The 25860-nt window shown below is 35.6% G+C and overlaps 1 protein-coding gene across 1 annotated transcript in view; it reads right to left on the reverse strand.

The window, feature by feature from the left end:
• Window positions 1–24987, reverse strand: part of LOC106069876 (laminin subunit gamma-1-like) — a 43651-nt gene extending 18664 nt beyond the window's left edge. Inside the window, exons 1-11 of the mRNA XM_056039993.1 lie at window positions 24390–24987; window positions 16588–16883; window positions 9832–9962; window positions 9309–9487; window positions 7839–8021; window positions 7421–7538; window positions 7195–7302; window positions 6865–7001; window positions 6534–6656; window positions 498–803; window positions 48–275 (exon numbers count right to left, since the gene is read on the reverse strand). Coding sequence (XP_055895968.1) covers window positions 48–275; window positions 498–803; window positions 6534–6656; window positions 6865–7001; window positions 7195–7302; window positions 7421–7538; window positions 7839–8021; window positions 9309–9487; window positions 9832–9962; window positions 16588–16883; window positions 24390–24774 — 2194 coding nt within the window. The 5' untranslated portion in view covers window positions 24775–24987. The remainder of the gene's footprint in view (window positions 1–47; window positions 276–497; window positions 804–6533; window positions 6657–6864; window positions 7002–7194; window positions 7303–7420; window positions 7539–7838; window positions 8022–9308; window positions 9488–9831; window positions 9963–16587; window positions 16884–24389) is intronic.
• Between the last annotated feature and the right edge of the window lie 873 nt (window positions 24988–25860).

Here is a 25860-nt window from a genome sequence, read left to right on the forward strand (position 1 = left end):
TTGCTTTTCTTAAAGGAATAATTCTAAGATGATTTCTAAAAACCTACCAGTGTTAGCATCACAACTGTCTGAGTGCCCATTACACTCACAAGGCACACATCTAGCAAAAGTGCCACCATTGGCTGGTTCCCTCTTATAACCTTGTATACATGACTCACAGAACTGACCGATGTAGCCCTGTGGACATGTGCAGGACTCGACCCATGTGGCTTCACTACCACCCTGGAAGCTCTGCCTTGCCGAGCCCAGCTGGATGTTATCGATAAAACCAACACCTAAGACATTCAATTTAATAAATTATAAGCAAAAAACAAAATAAGAAAACTTCCAATTATGTATAAGCTAATGATTATCAGGAAAAATCACAAAAAAAGTGATGCTTACTTCAATCTCAGAATAATCAAAATAAATAATTCAAGAAGACTAAGCTTTTAAAGACTTATTAGCTTGACTTATTCCTATGCAGCTAGCTAATGCTCAAACGTGGACAATTTTACCTTTAGGCATGTAAGTGGCTCTTATCTTGATAGCTGTCAGATTGGACAAAATAGCTATGAAATCTGTGGACTTGAGGTTTGGAGGAGTAAAGGAGTAGATGGAGTTCTCATGGAGCCTGAAGGCATAGGACTTGACTGTTGACCCAGGGTAAGGGTTGCCTTGAGCAAAAATATGTGTGGAAACAGACTTCTCTGAGCCTTCAAATATAATATCAACTGCAGAGGCTGTGTATGTGTCATCTCCAAGTCGAAGGTCAAAGGTAAGGAACTGGTTGTAACTGAACCTTTGGTCTCCAAGATATCTGGCTAGAAAAAAAAAAAGAATGATTAATGTTATTGTGGTGACACGGTTGCTGTGTGGTCAACCGTGACACACGGTCAAGTGTTGAGTATCGAGAGTTAGGGGACTTGGGGGAAGTGACTAGTGTGTAAACAAGAGAGAGAGAGAAAGGTCAGCAAGTGAAGCAGGAGATCTGTACATAACGTTGCCTTGTGTATATGTTTTGTTAAAATGTTCCACAATTAAAAGACACTTTAAACGTAAAAGGACTTGTTTCTTCACAACTGGCGACCACGACGAGATACGACGAGGCACAAGTAAGTGGAAATGCCGATGTACAAAATATTTAGAGAAGCGGGCAAGGAAAATGGCCTGCAAGGCGAAGAACTTGAAAAGTTCATTACACTAAAAATAACACAGGAGGAAGAAAGGAGATTTAATAGGGAAGAAGCCAAAAAGAAAGAAGAAGATAGTAGAAGGAAGGAAATCTTACAACTAGAACTAAAACTTAAAGAAAAGAAAGACAAAGAACAGCAAAATGAAAAGGAGGAACACTTTGACAAATACAAACAATTAGACAGAATGTCTCCATTTGACGAGAGCCAGAATGAGTGCATTGACTCATAACTACTGAGATTCGAGGATATAGCAACATCATGCAACCTCCCACAGATAGAATGGGCAAGAAGCCTCATGGGGCGCTTAAAAGGTAGAGCCATCAACATCTGTCTTCAAATGAGAGATGAAGAAAGAAAAGAGTACGTGGCCGTGAAGAAGGCATTGCTGAGACAGTTTGGCTCCACAAGTTACGAATACAGAAGGAGATTGAAAGAGTCGACACCTCTGGCGAACGACAATCCACAAATATTCGTCACCAACATGTCGATTTACTTCGATCGATGGGTAGACCTGTCAAAAGTGGATCACAAATATGAAACCCTCAGAGAACACATCATAATGGACATTGTGGTGGAAGCTTACAATAATAATGTGAAAACATACGTTACGGAGCAAGAGCCAAAGACCATCAGCAGCCTGATAGCACAACTAAGGCAGTATAAGGCCGCACACCCAAGGGAAGTGTTAGCTAGAGAGAACCCAACTGCGGCATCAGCTTTTATGGTGAACAACGCTGCAAGAATGCGGACTCCAAGCCCTTTATATAGAAGAGAGAACGCTGACAAGAGCCCAACATATAGATCTCGAAAAGAGAAATATGAAGGAATGATCCCAACATATAGATCTCGAAGAGAGAAAGATGAAGAAATGAGCCCGACCTATAGATATCGAAGAGACAACGATGAAGAAATGAGTCCAACATATAGATATCGAAGAGAGAAAGATGAAGAAAGGAACCCAACATATACTTACAAAAATAGAGAATATCAACGTAATCAGCAAAGAGTTCGTTTCCAATGTCAAATTTGTGGTAGAACAAACCACACAACAGAGACTTGCTTCTACAACCGACGCAATAAAGATTGGAACGACAGACCAAGAGATCGAGCATTTGCTGCCAAACATACTAATAAACTGCAGGTATACCCAGGCTTTGTGGGAGAACAAATGACCAACGTACTGTACGATACAGGTGCAACTGCAATTTTAGTCGCAAAAGAATACGTCAACCCACAAGAGTACACTGGAAGAAGACAAGACTGTGTTGGTTACACTGGTCAAGTAACTACACATCTGGTAGCACGTATCAACATACAAACACCGTTCATCAGTGGTTGGCATGAGGCTTTAGTACTAGACAATAAGCCTGACAACATTGGCCTTATCATTGGCTGTATCAAAGGCTCTAAACCTTGCACAGTAGAAGAATTGAAAAAGTGGAAAGAAAAATACACACAGAAATGTTCCATGGTTACTACAAGAGCTCAGAAGAAAGCAGAAGAAGTGCTAAATACAAACGATAACATACAAGTTTCTTATAACAATGAAAATGAAAATACAGATACAGAAAATAGCGATATGAGAAGCCATAATCAAGTGAACAACCCGAATGAAATCTCCACAGAAAGTCAAGACCCACTACACATTAAAACAGAAAAATTTGTCAGTGAACAGAAAAAGGATCCAGATCTAATAAAACTCATAGAAAGTGAAGCTCCACCAAGACGAGGGTTAATCAAGTTAGGCGAAGATGGTGCCTATGTGAGAGAAATTCATCTGAAAGCAGGCAAGACACAACAATTGCTAGTTCCAAAGAAGTATAGAGAAACAATTTTAAAGCTTGCACATGACACCCCGTTTGCCGGTCATATGGGAGTAAAGAGAACATTGAATAGAATCTTGAATGAATTTTTTTGGCCTAGAATTACGCAAGAAGTCAAGGCCTACATAAAATCCTGCCATATTTGCCAAATACATGGAGCAAAGGGAACATATATGCAAGCTCCAATACAAACAACAGACTTAAGTGAAATGCCATTTGAGAAGATAGCTGTAGATATTATTGGACCAATGCCAGTAATATCCGGAAGAGGTCATTGCTACATATTGACTGTTGTAGACATGTGCACACGGTTTCCAGAAGCAATACCATTGAAAAGAATTTCTTCTGAAGATGTCGGAGACGCACTTACAGCAATATTTGCAAGAACAGGTTACCCTCGCATAATACTGAGTGATCAAGGCACCCAGTTTAAATCAAATAAATTCACACAGTTTTGCAAAACTCTAAATATTAAACAACAATTTGCTGCCCGTTTTCACCCCCAAGCAAATGGGATGTGCAAACGCCTGAATTCAACACTGAAAACAATGCTGAACAAAGTAGCACAGGACAACCCAACAGACTGGGACAAGCTGATCAACCTCATACTGTTCGCCTACAGAGAAGTAACACACACAACAACGGGCTTCTCACCATTCGAGATGCTCTATGGCTCACCTGTTAGGGGACCCATGTCACTATACAGAGACTTTCTAGTAAATAGGAACATAGAACACGACGTACTCACAGGATACGATCTTGTCATCAAAACAAGACAAAATATAATCAAAGCATGCGAAACTGTCCAAAAGCAAACAGAGAGAAACCAGAACTATTGAGAAAGCTAAATCAGGGTAGAAAGTTGAGAACACTACAAGTTGGTGATAATGTCATGGTTCTGCTGCCTGACAAAAATAACCAGCTATTTATAAAATGGCAGGGCCCATTCCAAGTCACAAAGGTGATTTCGAAGGTCGACTACAGTATAAACATCAGAGGCTGAGACAAAGTATTTCACATCAATATGCTGAAGCTGTACATGCCCAGACCATTTACTCTTTCAACAAACGCTAATCAAGACACGCAAGACAGTTGTAGAGTAATGGTGATAGAACAAATAGAGGAAGCAGATGATGTCTAGGGACGCTCGACTTAGGTTAATTCATTAATCAGATGATGAGAAAATTAACAAATAACTTGTATGATAACTTTAAAATTTGTCTTGTCAAAATTGAATGAACATTACGCTTCTGAATTTTTTTTTATTTCATTCAGAGATGTGAAAGTTGTACTACAATTTAGTTTTAAGTTTGTTGCATTGATTGTAGTCATAGATGTCCATGTAGGAACTGATATGAAAGAAACACAAAGTAAACAATTCCCTTAATTTGGAAGATGTTTTGAATAAGTTTTGATGTAACATAAAGTATTAACTAATTGTGCATTTTTCACCTGACAATGTTGGCATTCAAAAGATTGTTGTTACATAGAAAAAAAACTAAATGCGTGTATTTTTTTTTTTGTATTATAAGTTGTATAATATAACAGGAAAGCTTTCTGCGATAGTTCAATTGGAAATGTCCCTTGCAATAACATATTATTGAATAATTTATTTGTCGTCATAGGCATTATCAGTTCTCTCATAATAGAAGATGCCACTGTCATTGTTTTTTCTTGTCGATGTTAACCATTATTAATGTACACCCAAACTATTCGGTTCATGAAATTTTGATACGATCAAAATTTTTCTCTGCCCTGGGAGGACTGTGGTGACACGGTTGCTGTGTGGTCAACCGTGACACACGGTCAAGTGTTGAGTATCGAGAGTTAGGGGACTTGGGGGAAGTGACTAGTGTGTAAACAAGAGAGAGAGAGAGAAAAAGGTCAGCGAGTGAAGCAGGAGATCTGTACATAACGTTGCCGTGTGTATATGTTTTGTTAAAATGTTCCACAATTAAATGACACTTTAAACGTAAAAGGACTTGTTTCTTCAGTTATATATGATAAATAGAAATGCTAATTAAAAAATACAAAAAAAAAAAAAGACTAATTTAAAAAAGAAATTAACATAGATTTTATATTATGCACATTTTAATAATGCCCATTTATATAAGAACTGTTTTGTTTTCTAAATTCTCATTATTATATATAAAAAGAAAATGCTATTTTTTAAAACTGAATGTCAATTGAGGACGACAGAAATATTTAGGTGAAAGTAGTTTTGAAAGGATTAGAACAAATAACTCTGACAACTGAAGAGGCGTTTTTCAAAATTGAGTTAGCTTTAGTTTTTTAGTTTCTAAAAAAAATGTGATATTATAAAAAAGCATATTTATAATAGAAAAAGTCATTTGAAAGTGTAAAAAAAAACAAGATTTCAATTAGGTAAACAAGCTCAATGGCAGAAGTTAATGAAGTTAGGGACAGGGGAAAAATATCTACAAACATGGCAGCTCATGGCTACGATACTAAAATAGATCTAGATCTACATATTGACACATCAGGATGACAGCTTTCAAACAATTTTAGTTGATATAATTATAGAGCACAAAAATAAAAAGAACTTGAAGAAAGTTCATAGAATGATGGATAAGATATAGATCTAGACCTTAGCTAGATCTAGATGTGATTATCATTAGATCTACTTATTCTACAACATATTCTAGTATTATAAGTCTAGATTTAGAATGACTAGATCAATAACTTTAAATGTGATATTTTCTAAAGTCTGTATAAGACACTGTAGATCTAGGACTAGATCTAGAAACTCATTAAAATGATTTCCACTTCAATCCCTCAGCAGTGCATCACCCCTCCACTAGATACGTAGACTAGATTATGATGAGTTTACTAGATATAGCCTCTAGGATTCTACCTAGTTTCCCAGTTATAATGCCATCCCCAACCTGTGTAGTTAGAGAAACCTCCTTTCTCACAAGATTGTGAAATAATAGTGTCCTTAAAACGCACATTAAAGTGCTAATATCTAAATAATTATAACAAATTAAGGCATATCTTGTATCTTTTTATAAGCACTAGAATTCTAGGAACATGTATGACAGTGATTTTCAAGTTTGACCACAAAACCTCTTCAGTTGGTAATTAATCTTAATATATTTTTTTTATAACCTAAAAGTTATATTGGAGGTTGAGAGGTAAAGCGCTTGGCTTCTGAACTGTTGTTCCGGGTTTGAATCCTGTTGAAGACTGGTATTTTTAATTTTGGAATCTTTGGGCGCCTCTGAGTCCACCCAGCTCTAATAGGTATCTGACATTAGTTGGGGGAAAAAAAGGCAGTTGGTCATTGTGCTGGCCAAATGACACCCTCATTAACCGTGGGCCACAGAAACAGATGCCCTTTACATCATCTGCCCTATAGATCGCAAGATCTGAAAGGGGAACTTTGAAAGTTCTATTAATTGATATTAATGTTTCATTTTTTATATCTTAAATGAAATAAATTTTTTTTTACTTAATGTGAAGATATAGTTTAAATTGACAAAACCAAACTTATGTATGTAGTAGAGAAACTAACCTGGTGCTGAAAAATAAACTGCTTCTCGAGAATCTGAAGAAACACCCAGGTTTTGTGTAATACCATTATACTGGGTCTCTACTTCTCTGTTACTCCTGGTCACACCAGTCCACCTTTGGTTACCTGGAGCAGTATGAATATTATAACTTATATAAAATGTCACTGTAACAAAAGATGTAAGGCACTGTCATAAAAGTAGCTATACCCACTCCAACGAAAAAAAAATTATGAAATTTACATATTGTCAATTAAAGACAAAAAAAAAATGTTCCTGAGTGTTAAGAAAAACTTGATAACTTCTAAATACAAAAAACAAACAAACAGATGTCACCTGTATCAAAAGTTGATGTAATGTTGTAAGCAAAGTAGTCTGAAGCTGATGTACATTCAGAAGAATGACCATAGCAGAAACAGGACATACAACCAAAAGGATCTCTTTCACTCAGGCCAAAAAATCCAGGCTTACACCTGATAGATAAAATGTATTATAATTTTTTGATTAGTTTGTACAACTAAATTAGAGATATCTTAAGTAATTACTGAATGTTCCTAAAATAATAACTTCTTGCAAGCATTTTACTTGTCAAGCTCAAGTGTAAATCTAAACATACTTGTCTATTATCCAAATAAATATATTACAATAAAACAAAAAATTATTTACTTATCACATTGTCTACCATCCACATTCTGTTTACACATACAGTGTCCAGTCCTAGAGTCACATCGAGGTTCATTGTTTAGACTGCCAGCAGGGAAACATGCACAAGGTCTGAAAAAATTTAAAGAATATTTTAAACTGCAAAAAAAAAAATGCAAATATAAGTGAAAGCCATTGCAAATACACACACATGTAAATATAAATGAAACACTTTAAATGATTTACTCACGTGCATCCATTCTCTCCATAATCATAAAAGTTTGGAAGACAGCGATCACATCTCATCCCACCAACACCAGGTTTACATGGGCACTGTCCATTACTGTCACACTGTGAGTGTCTGGAGCCTATTATGAGTTAAACAAACCTTGCTTGTTGAGATATGCAAGACACCAATAAGAAAGAAAGACAAACAGCACACATTATGTGATTTATACCAGCATTTAAGTTTTTATTTGTTCAGAGATCTTTACAGAATAGAAAAGTTGTGGTGAGAGTTCATCCAAAAGCAAGGTTTTAAAAACAAAAATAATAAGAAAGAAAAAGTCTGGGTGTGGGTGTGAGGAAGGAGGACTAGAACGAGAGAATTCCCAACTATCCACATACTCAATGACCCTCAGGGTCTTCACTGTAAGTGAGGCACTGACCTGTAGGGTGACATCCGCAACTGATACACTGGTTCTCTCTCCTGTAGTAGTTGGCCTCACATAACTCACAGTGGACACCATCAGTATTGTCTCTACAGTTGGTACAGCGGCCACCACTGCCTGTCAACCTGAACAGTTCTGGATCAAACTCACAAGTCTCAGACAGACCATTGCAGTCACAAGCTAAGTGAGAGAAACAAAGTCTTGAGAAAATTTCACTTTTATTTAAAGCTTGCAAGAGAAATACATTTCATTTAAAAACTATGCTACTCACAGACAGAACACTGGTATTAAAAAAAAGTTATGTACAAAATAATTACTTGTTAATCAGGTTAAATATGTGCATGTGCTGTTATTAGAAGCCTTGAGGCACATAAAAATAAAGATTGGTACTAAGCTAAGTTTATATAACAGTTTTTACAACATTATTGTTCAATGTTAATAGAGAATATAAGAGGGGAAAGCCCTTATAACATGACAATAAAACTAAATAAATAAGTGAATACAGAAAAAAAAACAACTTTTATTTTAAAAATGATTTTAAATTGTACTATCACAAATATTTGATATATCTTGTAAATGTACAAGTTTAGAAAAATGTCAATGTGGAGAAAAGTAACTCATACAAGTGAGAAACATTCATCAAAATGTAAATTAAACAATAAAAATACAAAAACAAAAAGATGTGTTGAAAACTAACTTTTATTCCGAAAGCATAACTTTTGAAAGAAATAAGTCAGGTAGACGTATATGACTAATTTCTCACTTATAAAAAATGAGCTTTGAATAATGCCAGTATTTTCAAGTGTGATACATTCCTTTTATAAGTATTCTCACTCCAAGTATTTCAACACTGTAAATGGTATTCTTCAAAATAAGATAGAGGCTGCTAGAAATTAATGAAATGTTACCAAATAGTTGCTTTTCTTTAACCTCACTCTTTCCATTTTACCTATGTGTAATAAAATAAACTAACAAAAGAAATAAATCAAAAGTTTTTCAAAGTACGACATCTATCCAATGCTAGTCATTGATTTACAGTTTATCTATTTGTATGTTCACAACATTGGTTGTTGAAAAAGCCTATATATATTTCACCTACCAGTGCAATGTAAAACTTATTTTGTGAATAAACAATGAGTTTGATAAACAAACAAAAAATAATTCAACTTAAAAAAAAAAAAACCAAATATTTACCATTTAAAATATAAGAAATAGAGAAAATAAATCACAGAAAACATTGCAATAAAAACATACTAATAAGATCTGAAATGAAGAAAAATAAAAATTAACATAAAAAAAACATATTCAAACTTACCTTGTTTTATATCCCTAAGGAAGCATGAAATGACATGTGCATGGTCAGTACCATTATAAGTAATATTCCTCATGATTGCCAAATTGCTTTCTTTAAGATGTATCAATAATCATATCAACATGTGGAAAAATAAGAAAACATCAATGACTTACCAACACATTCATTAACATTGGTCTCTGTAGCTCTACCCCATGGACGGTCATTGTAGAATGGCAAGCACTTTTCACAGTCCACTCCTGCAGTGTAGTGTTCACAAACACATTCAAGCCTTTCTTCTAGATCCTGACCTCTGACTGAACGACATTCTCTGGCATGACCATTACATTTACATCTGGGGTAAAAAAATGTAAGAAATCAAGCAACGTTTTCACTGAAGTTAAAATGAGCTTATTTTAAAATAGAAATCATGAAGGCTTGTTACAAAGTACTTTCAGAACTTTTTTAGTTCTTATTTAAACAATACATTTTTTACTGTTAACCCTGCCTCATACAAAGTTCAAATCTCTTGCAGTGTTGCAAAGTAGTTTTCACATCAGATGTAATTTTGTTGTGATGCTAGAATTGTTTTCAAAAGTGACTCAATTTTTTTCTTTAATAAAAAAATAGTACAAGTGAAACATTTTGAATATTAACAAGAATAAACAGCATACATAGAATATGAAAAAAAAATCTCACCGTGCTCCAACAGATAAATCAGAAATGGCATAAAAGTAAGACTTCAGGACTTGAGGGTCTCCAAACACTTCATCACCAAAAGTGTTCATACGTGTTAAAACAATTCTAATATCTGTTGCTGTCACCCATTCCTGGGAAAAAGGAAACAACATCATGTAACTAGCAATTTCTTTTTATTGTTGGGGGAAGGTGATTTAATGATTAATAAACCAAAAAAAACAACACTTTTATCTTTGTCAGTTGCAAAGGAACTATCAGTATTATAAACTTGTAATAGATCTAGACCAACAACAATAAATCTGTGCGTTAAATAATATTTTTAACAATTGTTTTTCTTTAGCGCTATGATCCTATCATTCTCTGGACTAATTGGGAAAATGGGGGGGGGGGGGGGGGGGGGAAGAGGGGGTTGGGTGGATTTTACCATTATTGTTTTTTTAAAAGCCTTTACAAAACAAAACGAAAAAAAAAAAACCCTGAATTCGAACTAGTGGCTTACCTTCCCCAGGCAGACGTGCTAGTGAGATACTTATGACTAGAGAAGATTGTTAAGTTATATTGTGTTTGTTTCACTTTAGAGTGGCGAACTTTAAAGGGGACTAATTCAACTTATACCACTACTTCAGTCAAGTGCGATTTCTTTCCATTGTTGAAGATATCAAACAAAATAATTAGTAACCATTTGTTAATTAGCTAATTGGTTAATTTTTTTTATTGATTCTTGTGTTGTCAGGTAAAAAAAATAATTAAGCTAAATTTCAGCTTTATCTGAGATTGGGTATCAGAGAAATATGTACAAACTTTTTACCAGACTGAGAGATATAAAGTTTCTAAAAAAAAAAAGCACAGCTAGCAAAACAAAAATATCCATTTACTCATGGATATTTTTGTGGCCTACTTTTCTACTCTATTGTGTAATCATACAATTGTTGACCTACATTACAGAGAGTTTGAACCAGATAGGACATTTCCTGACTGATTGAAGAAATATCCTCACTGATAAAGAAATTCTGATTACCAGCTTTTAGGAAATTGCTTAATGCACTCAATTGCTATCAAGAGTTGGATCAAAAGAGCTCAGACTATACTACTGGAGTAATCAAAACCCTCCACAACATCTCCAAGTCAGAAGTGTATATTCTACAGGTTCAGCATTATTACAAATAACATTTTTGTTCAATTAAATAACAACTTAAAGAACTAAAAAAAACAAGTAAATGAGAGTAAACATTTGATTTCTTCCATAATATATAGAAGTAATTATGGTCCACTTTGAAAATGAAATCCTTAAATAAATCATTTCTCTAAATAACTTTCAGAACACAAATTTACAAAGGGTTAATGTAATATTTTTAACAGGGAAAAGATGAAAACCTTTGTCTTTGTTATTTTCATTCAGAAAGGATCCCTTACAAATGGACAATTTTGGTTTGAAAAATAATTCAGGAAACACACATACACAAGTATAATAAAATTTTCTTTTTAGATTCTTGTTTTAGAGATCTTTCCATGAAAGATATATTTTCTGGACATTTTCAGGTCATCTGACAAAAAGGCAGATCCTGGGTTCACCAACTCCAGGTAAGTAACCCCAACAAATATATATCTGACAATTGTTTAAAACCTAATAATATTTGAGATACACATATGAAAAGGAAAATATTTTAAATATATCCAACACATACACATTAAAAATTATCAATATTATATAGGATATCTTTGTTCAGGGCCAGTCTTAGGCCACTGCAACCTATGTGGTCGCAGTGGGCCCCACGCTAATTCTAGGTGTAGTAATAAAGTTGCAAAATATATGCGAAAAATTTCTGGAAATATCCCAAATTTATTAAAATCTCCTGAAAAATAGACAAAATGTCATTTGTGGGTGTCATTCATTGCCGAAAACGGAAATCCTACACGCAATAAAAGAAAAAAGGTATTGTCAGCTTTCATGTAAAAAATGTAATAATCGGGCGAATTTTCACATGAATCGGAAGTTTCAATACTTTATTTACTTTTATAGTCACTGGCATATAAATATGCCATATGTTGCAAGGTTTGTAAAGTAAAGTTAATTTGATCCCAATTTCGCACTTAGTAAAGAATGAATAAAATTCTAAGTCGAAAATCTTAATTTTCACTAATTATCCGTATTCCCACCCAGAGTAGGCCCCTCGCAATCAGTTTCGCATAGGGCCCTGCAATGGTTAGGGCCAGCCCTGTCTTTTTTTATATATATATATATATATATAATTTTACACAGTTAATGTTTAAGAAGGAATTACATTGAAGCATGGCGTCTGAAAGGTAAAGTGCTTGACTTACAAACAGAAAAGGGGGGGGGGGGGGGGGGTCCTCAAGTTTAAGTCTATGTGAAGACTGGGATTTTGAGCATCAGGATATTTAGGATGCCTGAGTCTACCCAATCTAATGGTTCTCTGAGTTGGGGAAAGTAAAGTGATGGGATGTTGTCTCAGTCACATATTACTCAAAGTAACTGTCTGTCATTGAAACAGAGGAGCTTTACATCATCTGCCCTCATAGATAAGAAGGTCTCTAAGGGGTGCCTTTTTTTAAAAATATACAAACATTGCATAAGGAGACAGACCCAGATACGCTTTTGTTTCTTCTGAATCTCACCAACTACTGACTATATCAAGTAGACCATTTGTAAACTGGTTAAGGTCTGGCCTTAAGAAATGAGGGCTGCACTTGGAAAAGTACTTTATGATAATGATAACTGTGACACACCATACATATAAAATTAAACTGACAGAATGAAGCAGCCATGTCATGTCATAGAAATGTGGGTGGCACACTTATACCTGGCACAGAGATATGTACCAGACAGAATACACACACACAAAAACATATCTCTATACCATCGATGATCAAGCCACACACACACTCACACAAAGACACAGACACAACAGAAGTGGGGTCATACAGCACTTGGTGTCCCTCTTTCACCAGTGCGTGTGTGTGTGTGCGCGTGTCTCTCTCTCAAATTGTGACAGTACAACATTCCTCAGTCCAAGTATCTAATGTTTACGTTTTAGCTAAGGGAAGCAATGACTAAAAGACTTGCTGTCAGTGTGTGACGCTATATGTACGGCATCCGTGTCAGCCCACAGACAATTAGTGCTCTGATCATGGATAGAATACACAGACGGCTCAACAGTGACCACCTAAGGAGTTGTGGACAACTGTGGACACATTGCGATCACTAAGAAAAGTGCATAACTTTACAAAGTAATATTTTAAACCAAACAAGATTTGCTCAAAATACAGAAATGGCGTGTTAGCCTTTATTTTAAAACAAACAAAAAGACACAATTTTAAAGATTAATGTATAAATAACCAAGGGGGAAAAAAAAAAGACGATTTCTCCGCGCGCTCGTGTGTGTGTTAACCATTGTATGACTTATCAATAAATAGATCTAAGAATAGCATCGTAATTTGCAAATCACCCCACCTCTTTTTATTCACACCAGATGTCCTCGTCGGAAGACATTATTTCCTTTATTTTATTTGCTAGCTTTTTAAAGGAGTTTATACATCAATCGAAACATAATGAACGCAGCCTGCAAGTGATGACTTCATAGATATGGAGGAAAGCTAATCACATTTTTAAGCTCAGATCTAAAAGTGTGGGTGACAAAATACAGAAATGGCTGCCTGGTCTTGCGGTTTGCGCGCTGGACTGTCGTTCAGATTTATCGATGGTCCAGGGTTCAAACCCTGCCCGCTCCCATCCCCCGTCGTCCTCGGAAGGTTTGGACTAGGAAGTAATTATCTTCAACTCTGAAGGAACATCCGAAACATGTAAAACATTTTACAAACAGTCGTATTTATAGCTCCTTCGTGATCGGAGATGAGCACATTTCTCATTTCCTATGGACTCAAAGATGACTGTAAAATCCAATCCTCGCTTTAAAAAGCCGGCACATACGTGGCATGGGTGGGTTTGGTCAGTTGCAGATAGGCCTGCTTCTTCTCTCATCTTTTTGTTGGTTCGGCGCTCTGGTTCGCCCTGGCCACTCTTCTTGCTTCAAATCTCGAGACTCCGAGACTCACAGCTTCACGCCATGAGGAGCGATCGAGAGCTAGCGCTTCCCAGTCGTGAATGTCAATATCGCATTCCTTGAAGGAGCTCTTGAGAGTTTCTTTATAGCGTTTGTACTGACCTCCCTGGGAGCGCTTTCCTGCACACAACTCTCCGTGTAGAAGTCGTTTAGGAAGGCCATTGTCTAGCGTGCGAACTACATGCCCCACCCATCGAAGTTGGGACCTTTTTACTGTTGCATTGATACTGTTCATGCTGGACACCTTTAAGATTTCTGTGTCTGGTATGTGTTCGGACCAACGCACCTTATGGATACTCCTTAGACAGCGTAGGTGGAAGGAGTTTAGCTTTTTTGTGTGACGGGAGTATAGGTTCCAGGACTGTGGGTGACAGTCGTATGGAGGCAATGACAGAGTTGTAACAAATAGGTGTATGGATTACGTGAACGTGTTGAACATAACTTTTAAACCAAAGTTTTGTTTGTTTTAAAAAGGGAGCTAACATTTGTCATCCTTCTATCATTTAAAGAAAGCGACATCCTGACGAAAAAAAACAACAACTATCATTTAGCTAGTGTAAACCGATACCATCATACCGTAGACTACGTCAGTCAGTAAGATAGCGCAACACACCACTGGTACACGTCTAGAGCTAGACATCTGAAGTAGCCGACACAGAACGTCACAGCACTAGACAAAAGTCTGACAAGTGCAGGCATAGTTGGAAGTTGTGCTCAGTGAAATACCACCGACTCTACACAATGTAAGGCTAAGACATAAATAGTTATTATAGGATTTGTATTTAGAGATTCTAAAATGTCCTCCAGATATTTGAAATCAACTGGAGACATACTAGTTTTGGACTTCATGTTGACTTCCCGTCATCTTCCTTCAACATAGAGCTTTGGTCGGGATACAGTATAACCCGACTCGCAAGTTCTAGAACGAACGCCTATATCTTCTTTCTAGTAGAAAAACATTTAATTTAGACTTAAGACTTTTCACCAGCATTGTTTCAAGTGTGTCTATAAGAGCCGAGGCCTTAGTTATGGTTAGAGTTACTGACTTGTAACGACCTAGCCTACGTATCTAATATAAAAAAAAAAACAACGTTAAAAGTTTCTCTAAGGGGAATAGCTCTACACTTACAATTATATTTCTCAATACTGTTAAAGTTAATTTCTCTTTTCATTACCAAGCTAAATCATTAATAACCAATAACTAGTTGACTAATTTAATTGGTTATTTTTTTTTTTATCGATTCATATTTTGTTAGGTACAATAAATAATTGTGTAAAAGTTTCAAATTGATCCGAGAATGGGTGTGGGAGAAATAACGTGTTCAAACTTTTCTTTTTTTTTTACCAGATAGAGTGAGTTGATATAAGCTTTGTTAAAAGTATTTAACGGAACTTTGGGGATGAGATATGGACAGACTTCCCCAACACGTGTCTCTAATTAGTGAACAGAGACACACCAAGGCATATCTACAAGACCAATGACATAGATACGACATACAAACTTTATCAAATAGCTCGAATTAGTCCGCGTCTTTGAGAGCGTGTTGCCGTACTGGCCCCGTAGGGCCTATTGTTGTGGAGCGGACACACATATCTGCATTGACTAGTGTCTTTAATATAAGAAATTTGATAGTACTAAGTGCTCACCATCTTGTACTTATTCAAACTTAGCGATAGACAGCGCGCTGCGCCTGTTCTGATCAAATGAAATGTCTAGTTGGGGATTTAAGGGAAGTACTAAGAGTAAAAAAAAAAAAAGCATTATTAAATAGTATCACAGTAGATTAAGACGACATTTTATGACTTAATGACTTCTTTGTTCATTGCACATCTTCTTTACGAAAGCATCCTGTCAGGGTATTATCAGTTTCTTGACCCCAGTTGAACAATAGATTTGTAAGGTAAAGAAAAAGTGTCTGTGCATATTTCATCTTGGAATAAAATAATTGAGCACCAGGGAAAGTAAGCACACAGACACTAAGACTATGCATGCGCACGCAGCCTTTATGCACAAGACTGATTTATATGCCAGCTTGAATAGAAAGCCCAACAAACTTAGCATCTACATCTTAACATACAAGCAAGCCTGTAACTTACGGTATCCCTTTCATAGAGGGTTTAGGGTTGTGAGACTTAAGGTTTAGGTCTCAATGTAGAGTTACATTGTGTGAGCTACCTCCCACCCCTCTCAGGTAAACCTTCACTACAAAATATGAGAAGGAACGTGAGGTAATACCGCTAGACCACACATCAAGAGGTCTCCAGTTTGAATCCCAACTCAAGCTGAGTTGTGTTTGCTGAGAGCCCTTTGGCAGCACGAAAGTCTACTACCAGATACCCCCATAACCTACATGTCTACAAAACAGATTGGACCACAGCATGCTAAATAGCTGGAAATATGTGTTATACGAAAGTTGAAAAGCAATTTAAAACAAATGATAATATCTTGCATATTACTATAAAATAAATTACATGTGTTTGTATCAGTGCCAGGGAATACTTACAAAAGTTGGGATACACAAATAATCTGATTCTAACAAAAACATTTACCATAACATTCCTTAACAAATTGGACTGTATCAACACACACACACACACATATTAAAGGGGGCAATGATTTGTAACAAATGTCTCGACATTCTGTGTAGCAAACAAAACAAAAACTGCAACTCACTTGAAGTTTCGGGCTGTGCAGAAAGTCAAACATGTTGGGACGTCCTTCAAGTGTACTGAAAGCCACGGTGCCTCCAGTCAACGGGCTAATGTCGCTAAACTCGTTGGTGCAGATGGCCTGGTCCTCACGAAGAATTTGCCCACGGCGGGGCAGGTTGTAGGTCTTATCACATGAAGCACTGTAGAACTGGAAGGGTATCCAGGGCCCATCTTCTGTGGTACGTTTGTATATGGCAAAACTTTCAGGCCGAGGCGACTGGAATCTGAGGTTGACGTAGGTAATGTCAAATGATTTCTCTGGAGAGAAAAAAAATAAATGTAGCAGCAGCATAATTTCAACAGTTCAAAAGTTTAAGTAGTTGCAGCTAAACGGTCTAATATATATATATATATCTATACTACTTAGATAATCTGCCTATTACCTAGGTTAATTGCACAATACATACTAGGCACTCGTTAAGGTGAAAAAAAAAAGATGTATGTGTCAATTACCTACATAACTCTAACCATATTCCTAAACCTACACTAAATTTAACGCACGGAAGGTGTTAATATGCACCTTACCTAGGTAAAAAGCAATTCCAAACATAAGCGATCATTTTAGCTAATATTCACATGACCTCCAAGAAGTATATAGACATATATATTAGACCCTTTTTTGTTTTGTGTTTGAACTGGTCAGGCCAGAGGTCGCTTTAAGGCAAGTGGGAGAACTTAGAAGACGTTTGTTTGAAACTAATCCATATTTTTTAAAGCATGTTGCTAATAGCCAGGGTAACCAGCGATAATTCGACATTGCATGGCATAAAGCAATGCCATGTTTTATGAATATAACATACTCGCTTTTATTTATTTGATTTTTTTCTTTTTTAATTAGATTTTGTAAACAACTTTACTAAAGCAAAAAAAAAAAAAAGTGAAAATTTTGTGAAATTAATGACATGTGTTTAACAGAGCCATGGAAACGTACAGAGAGGGAAGAGAGAGAGAGAGAGAGAGAGAGAGAGAGGAGAGAGAGAGGGAAGACAGAGAAGGAGTCTTAGAGATAGCGAGCATGTTCTCTCTCCCCCACTTGACCTGGTCGAGGGACAACTTAACAGCACTTTCTCATTACAAAAGACAGCTCCAGCAAACTGTGCTATCTCTCCTCACCCCCCTTTATATGTAAACCAAGAGAGGAATGAGAGCCTGCCCATGCACTGGTATGAATGATAAAATAAGAGAGTCATAACACGACAAACTTAAATGTCCGAATGTTCTTACAGAAGTAGCAAGGGAGACTTTGGCTTATGAGTGTGAATTCAATCTCAAATTGAAATATGCTGGTCGCTACCAGTCAAAAGCCGAGATATTAAAATAAGTGGTAGATGACATTTTAAGATGTAGACGAGGCATCAGTTCTAATAACGAAGACTGAAGACTTGGTGCTAGCCTACTAACAAATTCATTCCCTTAAGTACTAATGTCGCTGACAGTCTGACGGTTACTGAACGGAGGGGTGTCGGATTACTAAAGTTGAGATGTACTTTTAAGAATGTATTCGTACATCAAGAACATTGTATTTATGATGTAAATAAACAAAAGACGAACAAGAAAAACATTTCTAAGAAAAACATAAAAATACTTGTTCAGAAAATAAAGCGTAATTCGTTGTTTTTTTTTTTTTGAATGCACAAAAAATGTTCACTTAGGGCTAGAGTTCTCAACAGAAATAATTAAACTTATATACCACCACATCAGTCAAGTACGATTTCTTTCCCTTGTTCAGGATATCAAACAAAATAATTAATTAGCAATAATAATAATAATTAATTAACTAATTAGTCTTTTTTTTAAAATTGATTCTTGTTTTGTAAAGTAAAAGAAATAATTGCGCAAAATTTCAGCTACATCCGAGATAGGGAAGTGGGAGAAATAACGTGTGTACAAACCTTTGGCCAGACAGACAGAGCGAGTGGATAGAAACTTTGTACAAATACTTTTGTTTAAGAGAATATCTCCTTTAGACAACTTATACAGCGATTATTTTTCTTTTAATAACTAATGAATGTTAGATTAAAAAACAATGGAACATTTTTTTACCTTATTCTAAAATTATACGAGCTACGGTATATATATATATATATATATTTATAGCTTTTATATAGCGCTACTTTCATGCTTATAGCACGCTCAGAGCGCTTCTGGTCCAATCTCATTTGTGGACCGGCGGGGGGGGGGGGGGGGGTATCTAGGAGTTGGTTTTCCGTGCTGCCTTTAGGCGCTCAGTAAACACAACTCTGCCCGAGTCGGGTGTCGAACCTCGAGCCCCCTTCTAGGTAGCCAAGCCAAGTTCAAGCGCACTTGGCCTCTCGACCACGCTTCCCATTTATACATTTATTACCTGAATGTACGTGGGCGCCACGTCGTATTACTCATTACTGAGTGTGTCGGATAATCAAAGAGTGAAGACCTCACTTCACCAGAACATGATGAGCATTACAAGTTTAAAATGATCAAGAAGAGAGAATACCAGTTAAAACTACTTACTTTGAATAGGAATTGTAACATTTTGTGTGCACGCTATTTCTCCCACTTCCCAGTCTCGGATCAAGTTAAAACTTTTTTCATTGTTTCTTGTTGATAAATTTAGTTTGATGTTAATGAAGGGAAATACATCTTACAATACTGATAAATATAGCTATAAATATAAAGTTCTTCCTATAAGCTTTTTTTAAAGGTATTTTTTATATTGTTTGTTTTTTGTTGCTTTTGACACTTTGATATAGCCCATGAGCAGTCACTATGATAGTTTTCAGTAATTATAGATCTTTGACACCTATCCACTAAATCAGTGTTTCACTACCTTTTCCTTGACGGAACACTTCGCACATTCTGAATATTTAGCGGAACACTTTGCTTATTTCTTTTTAGAGAGATTCATTCATGTGGTGGCCAACAAATTCATTATTTAAGTAGTTCGTGGTGCACCTATTTAGGACTCACGGAACCCTAGCGGTTCCGCGGAACACAGTTTGGGAAACACTGCACGAAACAAACCAACACTTAGCTGTTGATTTATCACTTTAAAGGCCGTGTCTTCCTATAATGAGAGGCCATGAAACATATGGATTTTTTTGGTTTGCTCGAAAACCAAATGACGATGTAGCAGGATGGACTAGTCTGAGCTCTATGGATCAGCGACTAATGATAACAGTGCTAGTCAAAGATGTTGATGTTTATACCTAGGAGAATGCAATGAACGTTGCTTGCATGAATTTAAGAATAAACTTCAATGTAGATCAAGTTTTCATTTTTGAAACCAATTTTACACAGTTTAACTAGCACTAGACCAGTGTTGCTCAAACTGTGTTCTGCGAGCCATGAACTACTGGAATAACCATAAGACTTTAAATCCAACTATTGTTTGTTACTTTCGTTACCAACAACGTATTTGTGCTCAGCAGACTTTTGTTCGGGTGCAACAAAGTCAAAGTCTATAGAAACTGGCTAGACCCCATACAATGGATTAAAAGTCAGATCTTTCTTAGACATGTGTAAACATATGGTTATGTCATATCTCTTTTTAAGAAAGTTGTATACTTTAAGAAAAATATCCCAATTTATATAATATAGCTTTTAAAAATTATTATTCAAACAAAAATATAAAAAATCCTATTTAAAAAATAATCAGTGTTCCGCTAAATACTCAGACTGAGCGAAGTTTTCCGCTAAATACTCAGACTGAGCGAAGTTTTCCGCTAAATACTCAGACTTAGCAAAGTGTTCCGCTAAATAAGTTAAGGAAAAAGTTTGTGAAACACTCTCCAAGAGGAACGTTTTTCCAACAACCGGGGAGGGTGTCGCGACGTCCAGATCGGAGAGAGGGGGGGGGGGCGAAGTCAGTTATTTTATTTTTACAGGGAAATAAAATTCATTGTAGTTTTATATCTATGTTTAAATACTAGTATTGACCAAATAAGATGACGTTGCCAATGTTAGAAATATTTGAAGTAAGAGAGGTCATTTCATCTTCTAAGTAGCACCTTTTAAAATGTAGGCAAAGTTTCGCAAAACGCGATTCTTATCAACTTTCTTATGCCAGAACCATCGAAGTTCTCCCGACTGTCTTAAAAAAAATTCCACAAGAGGTCACGAAGATGATTTTACGATAACCACACCCATAAAAGACATACATGCGTTATATTTATATGTACCTCCCATGACCCTTGCATAATAGTATTGACTAGTGCTGCCTCCTCTGTTATATTAAAACTTAATTTGACATGCATATTAAAATGGGGTGCTCAAAAAGCAACGTAACATCGGCTCGTCCCGTCCAATCCTTTTTTTGACATGCGCTCTTACAATCTGTAAAAGTGCGTTTAAGACGCCAGGAGAATGAATTTCAAAATAGAGCTTAGAACGTAGGAAAATGATTGGCGCTGAAGCCTCAACGTTTGAGCAACTCTGATCTACGATCTGGATCTAGCATTCCAAATTGCATTGACCAACGCATATATGTCGTGATGATGATGTACATGTGCTTAATCCTGACTGGCTCCGTGCAACACTAAAAACTACTTCTAAGTGCTAGATCAATAGTATCATCAAAAGTGACAAGCATCAAGCACTATCACCAACATTTCAATGACATTTGAACCTAACATACATGTAGACTTTCATAGAGCTACATCTGTGTGTATTAAAAATATGTCCAGTAGGTGAGCCAAACAATCAACATCTTACAAACTTAACCTTCCAATAGCAAGCAGACCCTAAGAACAAGATCTAAAGAACTAACTTCTCAACTAACCAACACTTTTCACATTTATGAATGGTAAGCCTATCCCAACAGAGATGTAGACTACAAATTTAGATCTAAAACCGAATAAATAGTAACTATAAATAAACTCTAAAATGGGAGTGTTGTACTAGTTAAATCTTTCTACACTTCAAACCAACATTTTTATTACTTGGTTTGGACAATGTTTTTGTTACTAATTTTGTTTTATACTGTAACTCAATACTTTTTTTTTTGAAGTAAAGAATATTTAGAAAGTAAATCCCCAAATGTTTTCTACAACCTATAATTTATTTTCAAAACGTATAATTTATATTAGATCTATATGCATCTAACTATACTGATGAAAACCTTTTTTTTTCTTCAAATTTAATTTGCTTTTAAATTCTTTATCCAAAATGATACATTCTCACGTTTTTACAGTTTATTAAATAAAAGACCTACTAGCAGAACAAATAAAATGGTTTAGTTCAGTTTTACACAAAAACAGGACATTTTTAAATGTTATTTGCGGTCAAGAGAGTGAATAGGATAAGATTTAAGTTCTAATGTAAGCTTTATTTTGTTGATTCTTTATGATTTTTATGAAAATAATTGTTTTCCAATGTTAGTTTAAATATTAATAGTTCAACACTACCACCTGTGCTAAATTTTTATTTATATTTGTCATTATATAAAGTTGCAAGTGGATATATAATATAGTCACTATCAGTTTTGAATTCATACCATTTTTTTTTTACCCAGAAGTAAATGTTTCAAAGTTTAAAAAAAAATTTAAAATTGGAATGTGGACACAATGTATGACTTGTTGGTGCAACTCTGCCTTTGGTTTACAGCCAAATTTATCTTTAGATTAGTTTTTCCTTCAAAATATGAGCAAATGGATTTTAAGATTTAGAGCTATTTTCTATGAAAAAAATTGTCTTGCCCCACACTTTTTTTAAAAACAAAAAAGGGATTCAATATTAATGAGGTTTAGGTCATCGTCCTGTCAATATGACATTATCGGTTAACCACCAATCAAGAAACATCTTTAGTGTCCAAGATCTAAAAGGGTTTGTATAATATATATATTAAAGATGCACTGGATAGCACATTTTGATATCCGGCTGGAGCCAGATATGGCCGGATTGTAAAATAAGATATTCGTCCATAGTCGGGTGTCATACCTACATATACTGTAAATCTATAGCTATATTTTTTAACATTATGCAAAACTTCTAAATAGCATAATTTATGTTATAATGTTTTTTTTGTTATATAGTGGGTAGATGTATATACATGTGTTAATGTATTTCAGACCATAACTGGTCATCAGGCTTATGTTTTAAAGGCCAAAAAACGCTTCTGATGCTGGCATCTAGGGCCTGATACCCCCCTAGAGGGTAAGTTATATAATATGTAACATCAGTAATAACAAGAATTTACTTGGAACTCCCAAAATATTAATAATATGGTTATTAAAATCAAGATACTTAAAGAGGAGTTTGATTCAAAGTTAACATGTTAGGAAAAGTAATTCGACAATAATATAATATTAACAGTTAAAACCTTATGAAAAATTCAGGAACGCGCTTTTGTTGATGTCATTTTGCTTCCTTGCTTTGCTTCTGTTGGGTGATGAGGCTGGAGCTCTTGTGAGAGTTTCTTTTCTGTGTGTTCTTCCCCAGTATTGGGTAAGTCAGTTATTTACTTTATTAGTCTTCGTGGTGTAGCTCGAAATTCATTGTTCCTATGATTGTGTGGACGGCGATCTCAAGGAATATGTATTCTCTATAATAGGGACGCAGGCTTGAGACTCTGTTGGAGTCAAGCTTGATTCACAGTGTGGTTTGATATGGCCTGTGTATCTAAGGCCTTGAGTGTAGGCTGTGTCGTGATTGAATTATGGCACCAAGTTGAAGGTGTGATAAATTTCGTTGCATAATATGTATACTTTGTGTTTCCTTTGTACATACTATTGACTTTTATTTATCACTCACTCAAAAAAAAATCATATTTCATACATCCATTAAATTGTTAAAAGTAAAACCTTGATGTTAACTAATGGACATTAACTTACGTTAGCATTAATATCATTCACGTTGAACAACTGTTTGTATTCACTAAATGTTCAGTTGAATAACTTTTATTCAATGTGTGTATTTTACATGCTATTACCTTTCTGTTCTTGCATTACTCTGTTCAGGTTGGGGATACGGGACCATAATATCATACCCTAGCTAATCTGAATTCCTACCTGACACCCCCCACACACACACACACACTGCAATAGAAGAATATATAGACAAAAACAATCCATATTTTCGATGGTCTTAGGCGACCCCTGGCAAATTGTCAATCGACCCCCAAGCCGCCCAAGGGGATCGCGACTCACAGGTTGAGAACCCCTGACCTAGTAGAAAAACAATCTTTCATAGAAATACATGTTGTGCAAAACTAATGTGTTAAAAATTAGAAAAAATGGATCATGTACTATACAATACTAGATCAACCATTGTACAACCATCAAAATAAAGGCGCATTGATAAAAATACATTGAGTTGAGGTGTTTGATATGGTATACAAAAGGGGGGTGTTGGATAGGGCAGCAATACTCTACATCTAGACTTATGCCTAACTTTGATTGTAGGAGAGATCTAACAAAGCTATGACCAATGAACCTTTATGATTGCACTTAGATCTAGATATATCTATAATTTATATGTACATATAAATTATAAGTGCAATCTAGATCTCTAGAATATACTCATACATGATATAGATCTAGAATCTATAGATCTAGATCTATATTGACTATATTCTATATAGTTCTCCAGTTAAATAAATTCTGTTATTAAATCTCTTTAGATAAAATTATAAATAATCTTCTATTATTATTTATTATATAAAATATAAACATCTATCAAGAAATTGAAGAAAACTGTTCAAAACAATCCCTAGATTTTACCAATTAGATATCTAGAAATAGATCTATTAGATTTAATAAATATAAAAATTATAAAATAAAGATAACTTACTGAGGTGTAAAGTAAGGTTTACAACATTAGGGTACTGTATTCCTTCTAGCATAGTTTCACTCTGCCAGCTGGTAAATTTAGTGGTATTGTTGTTAAAATCCGATAAGAACTCAGGCGGGTGCCGAGTATCAGGGTGGCTATCGTCACATTTGGCACATTGTCTGAGATCGCCAGTAACACCAGTCTGCATGCAATACTCTGTGACTCTACGAACTCCACAAGTGTTTGTTGCTTCCACGACTCGACCAAAAGCTGCATTTACGAACGGCGGCTGACATCTTTGAGGTCTACCCTTTTCATCGTAACATGGAACACTCGGGTCCCTTTCAAGTCTGGAATGTGCAAATTGTACTCCAAAGAAGAGAAAAGCAATAATTACTTGCATTTTGGTGTATTAAACAAATTATGTTAGAACTAGACTAATAAGAAAAATAATAAGCAATGTTTTAACATTCCTGAAAGACTTTCATTCAGTGACAGAAAGAACTGCACTGTTACATTATTTATCAGCCCGCAAAGGCTTGTGGGAAAAAAAATCTCAATGGTTGCTTGCATTTGCTGACCTATGCGTAAAGTATGCCGCCATCTTTGTTCCACTTTTTCGACACTTTCATGATAGTTTCCCTTTACTTTGATTCATTAGCGTAGCCAGGATTTTTTCACCGGAAAAAGGAGGTGGGAGCGTTATTTTTGTCTTTGAACACACACAAACACATAACACACACACACAATATTTATATATAGTGGTAGATAATATACTAGATAATAATAGTAACAGTGGCGTAGCTACCAATGTGCGGGTGGTGCGGGCCGCACAGGGCACCAAGTGGAGAGGGGCACCAAAATTCCCCCAGTGTGTATTAATTTCCTATTTCCCTGAGCGTTTCAGTAAAAACGACTAATTGTATGGACACGAACAAACATAAACTGTATTTTAAACATGAACTAACGATTTATAAACTAGTCATGTCGCTATTCTATTTCTTCTCCCAGACTATTTCTTCAATACAATGTAAGCTATAGAACAGTTTGAATCTAATTTACTAGATTTATTTCGGACACACGATACATGTTGTTACTACACTGATCAATGCTCTGTAATATAAAGAAGAAGATTGGCCAACTTTGTTTTTACTTTATTGTTTAGTCCATTAGTTTAATCTAGATATAGAGTCTAGAGGGTGAAAATCTGTTACATATTGCGCATGCTGTTATTGTGTATGAAATAACTGAACAATTAAAAGCAACAAAGCAAGATGAGACGGTTATCATTGAATCCAGAAAAAATTATGAGGCCGACATCCTGAATGATGAAAAAGAAGAAAATACTTCAATACCGCAGGTTCTAGAGACTAAAGGACAGCACACAAGCATGTCTTTAGTACACTCCTCAAATATTCATACTGAAGAAGCTGAACCATCAGACAGTGTAAACAATACAGAAAGCAGGATAATAAACTCTAGACTGAAC

Source organism: Biomphalaria glabrata, chromosome 9 (assembly GCF_947242115.1).
Source record: "Biomphalaria glabrata chromosome 9, xgBioGlab47.1, whole genome shotgun sequence".
Lineage (NCBI taxonomy): Eukaryota > Metazoa > Mollusca > Gastropoda > Planorbidae > Biomphalaria > Biomphalaria glabrata.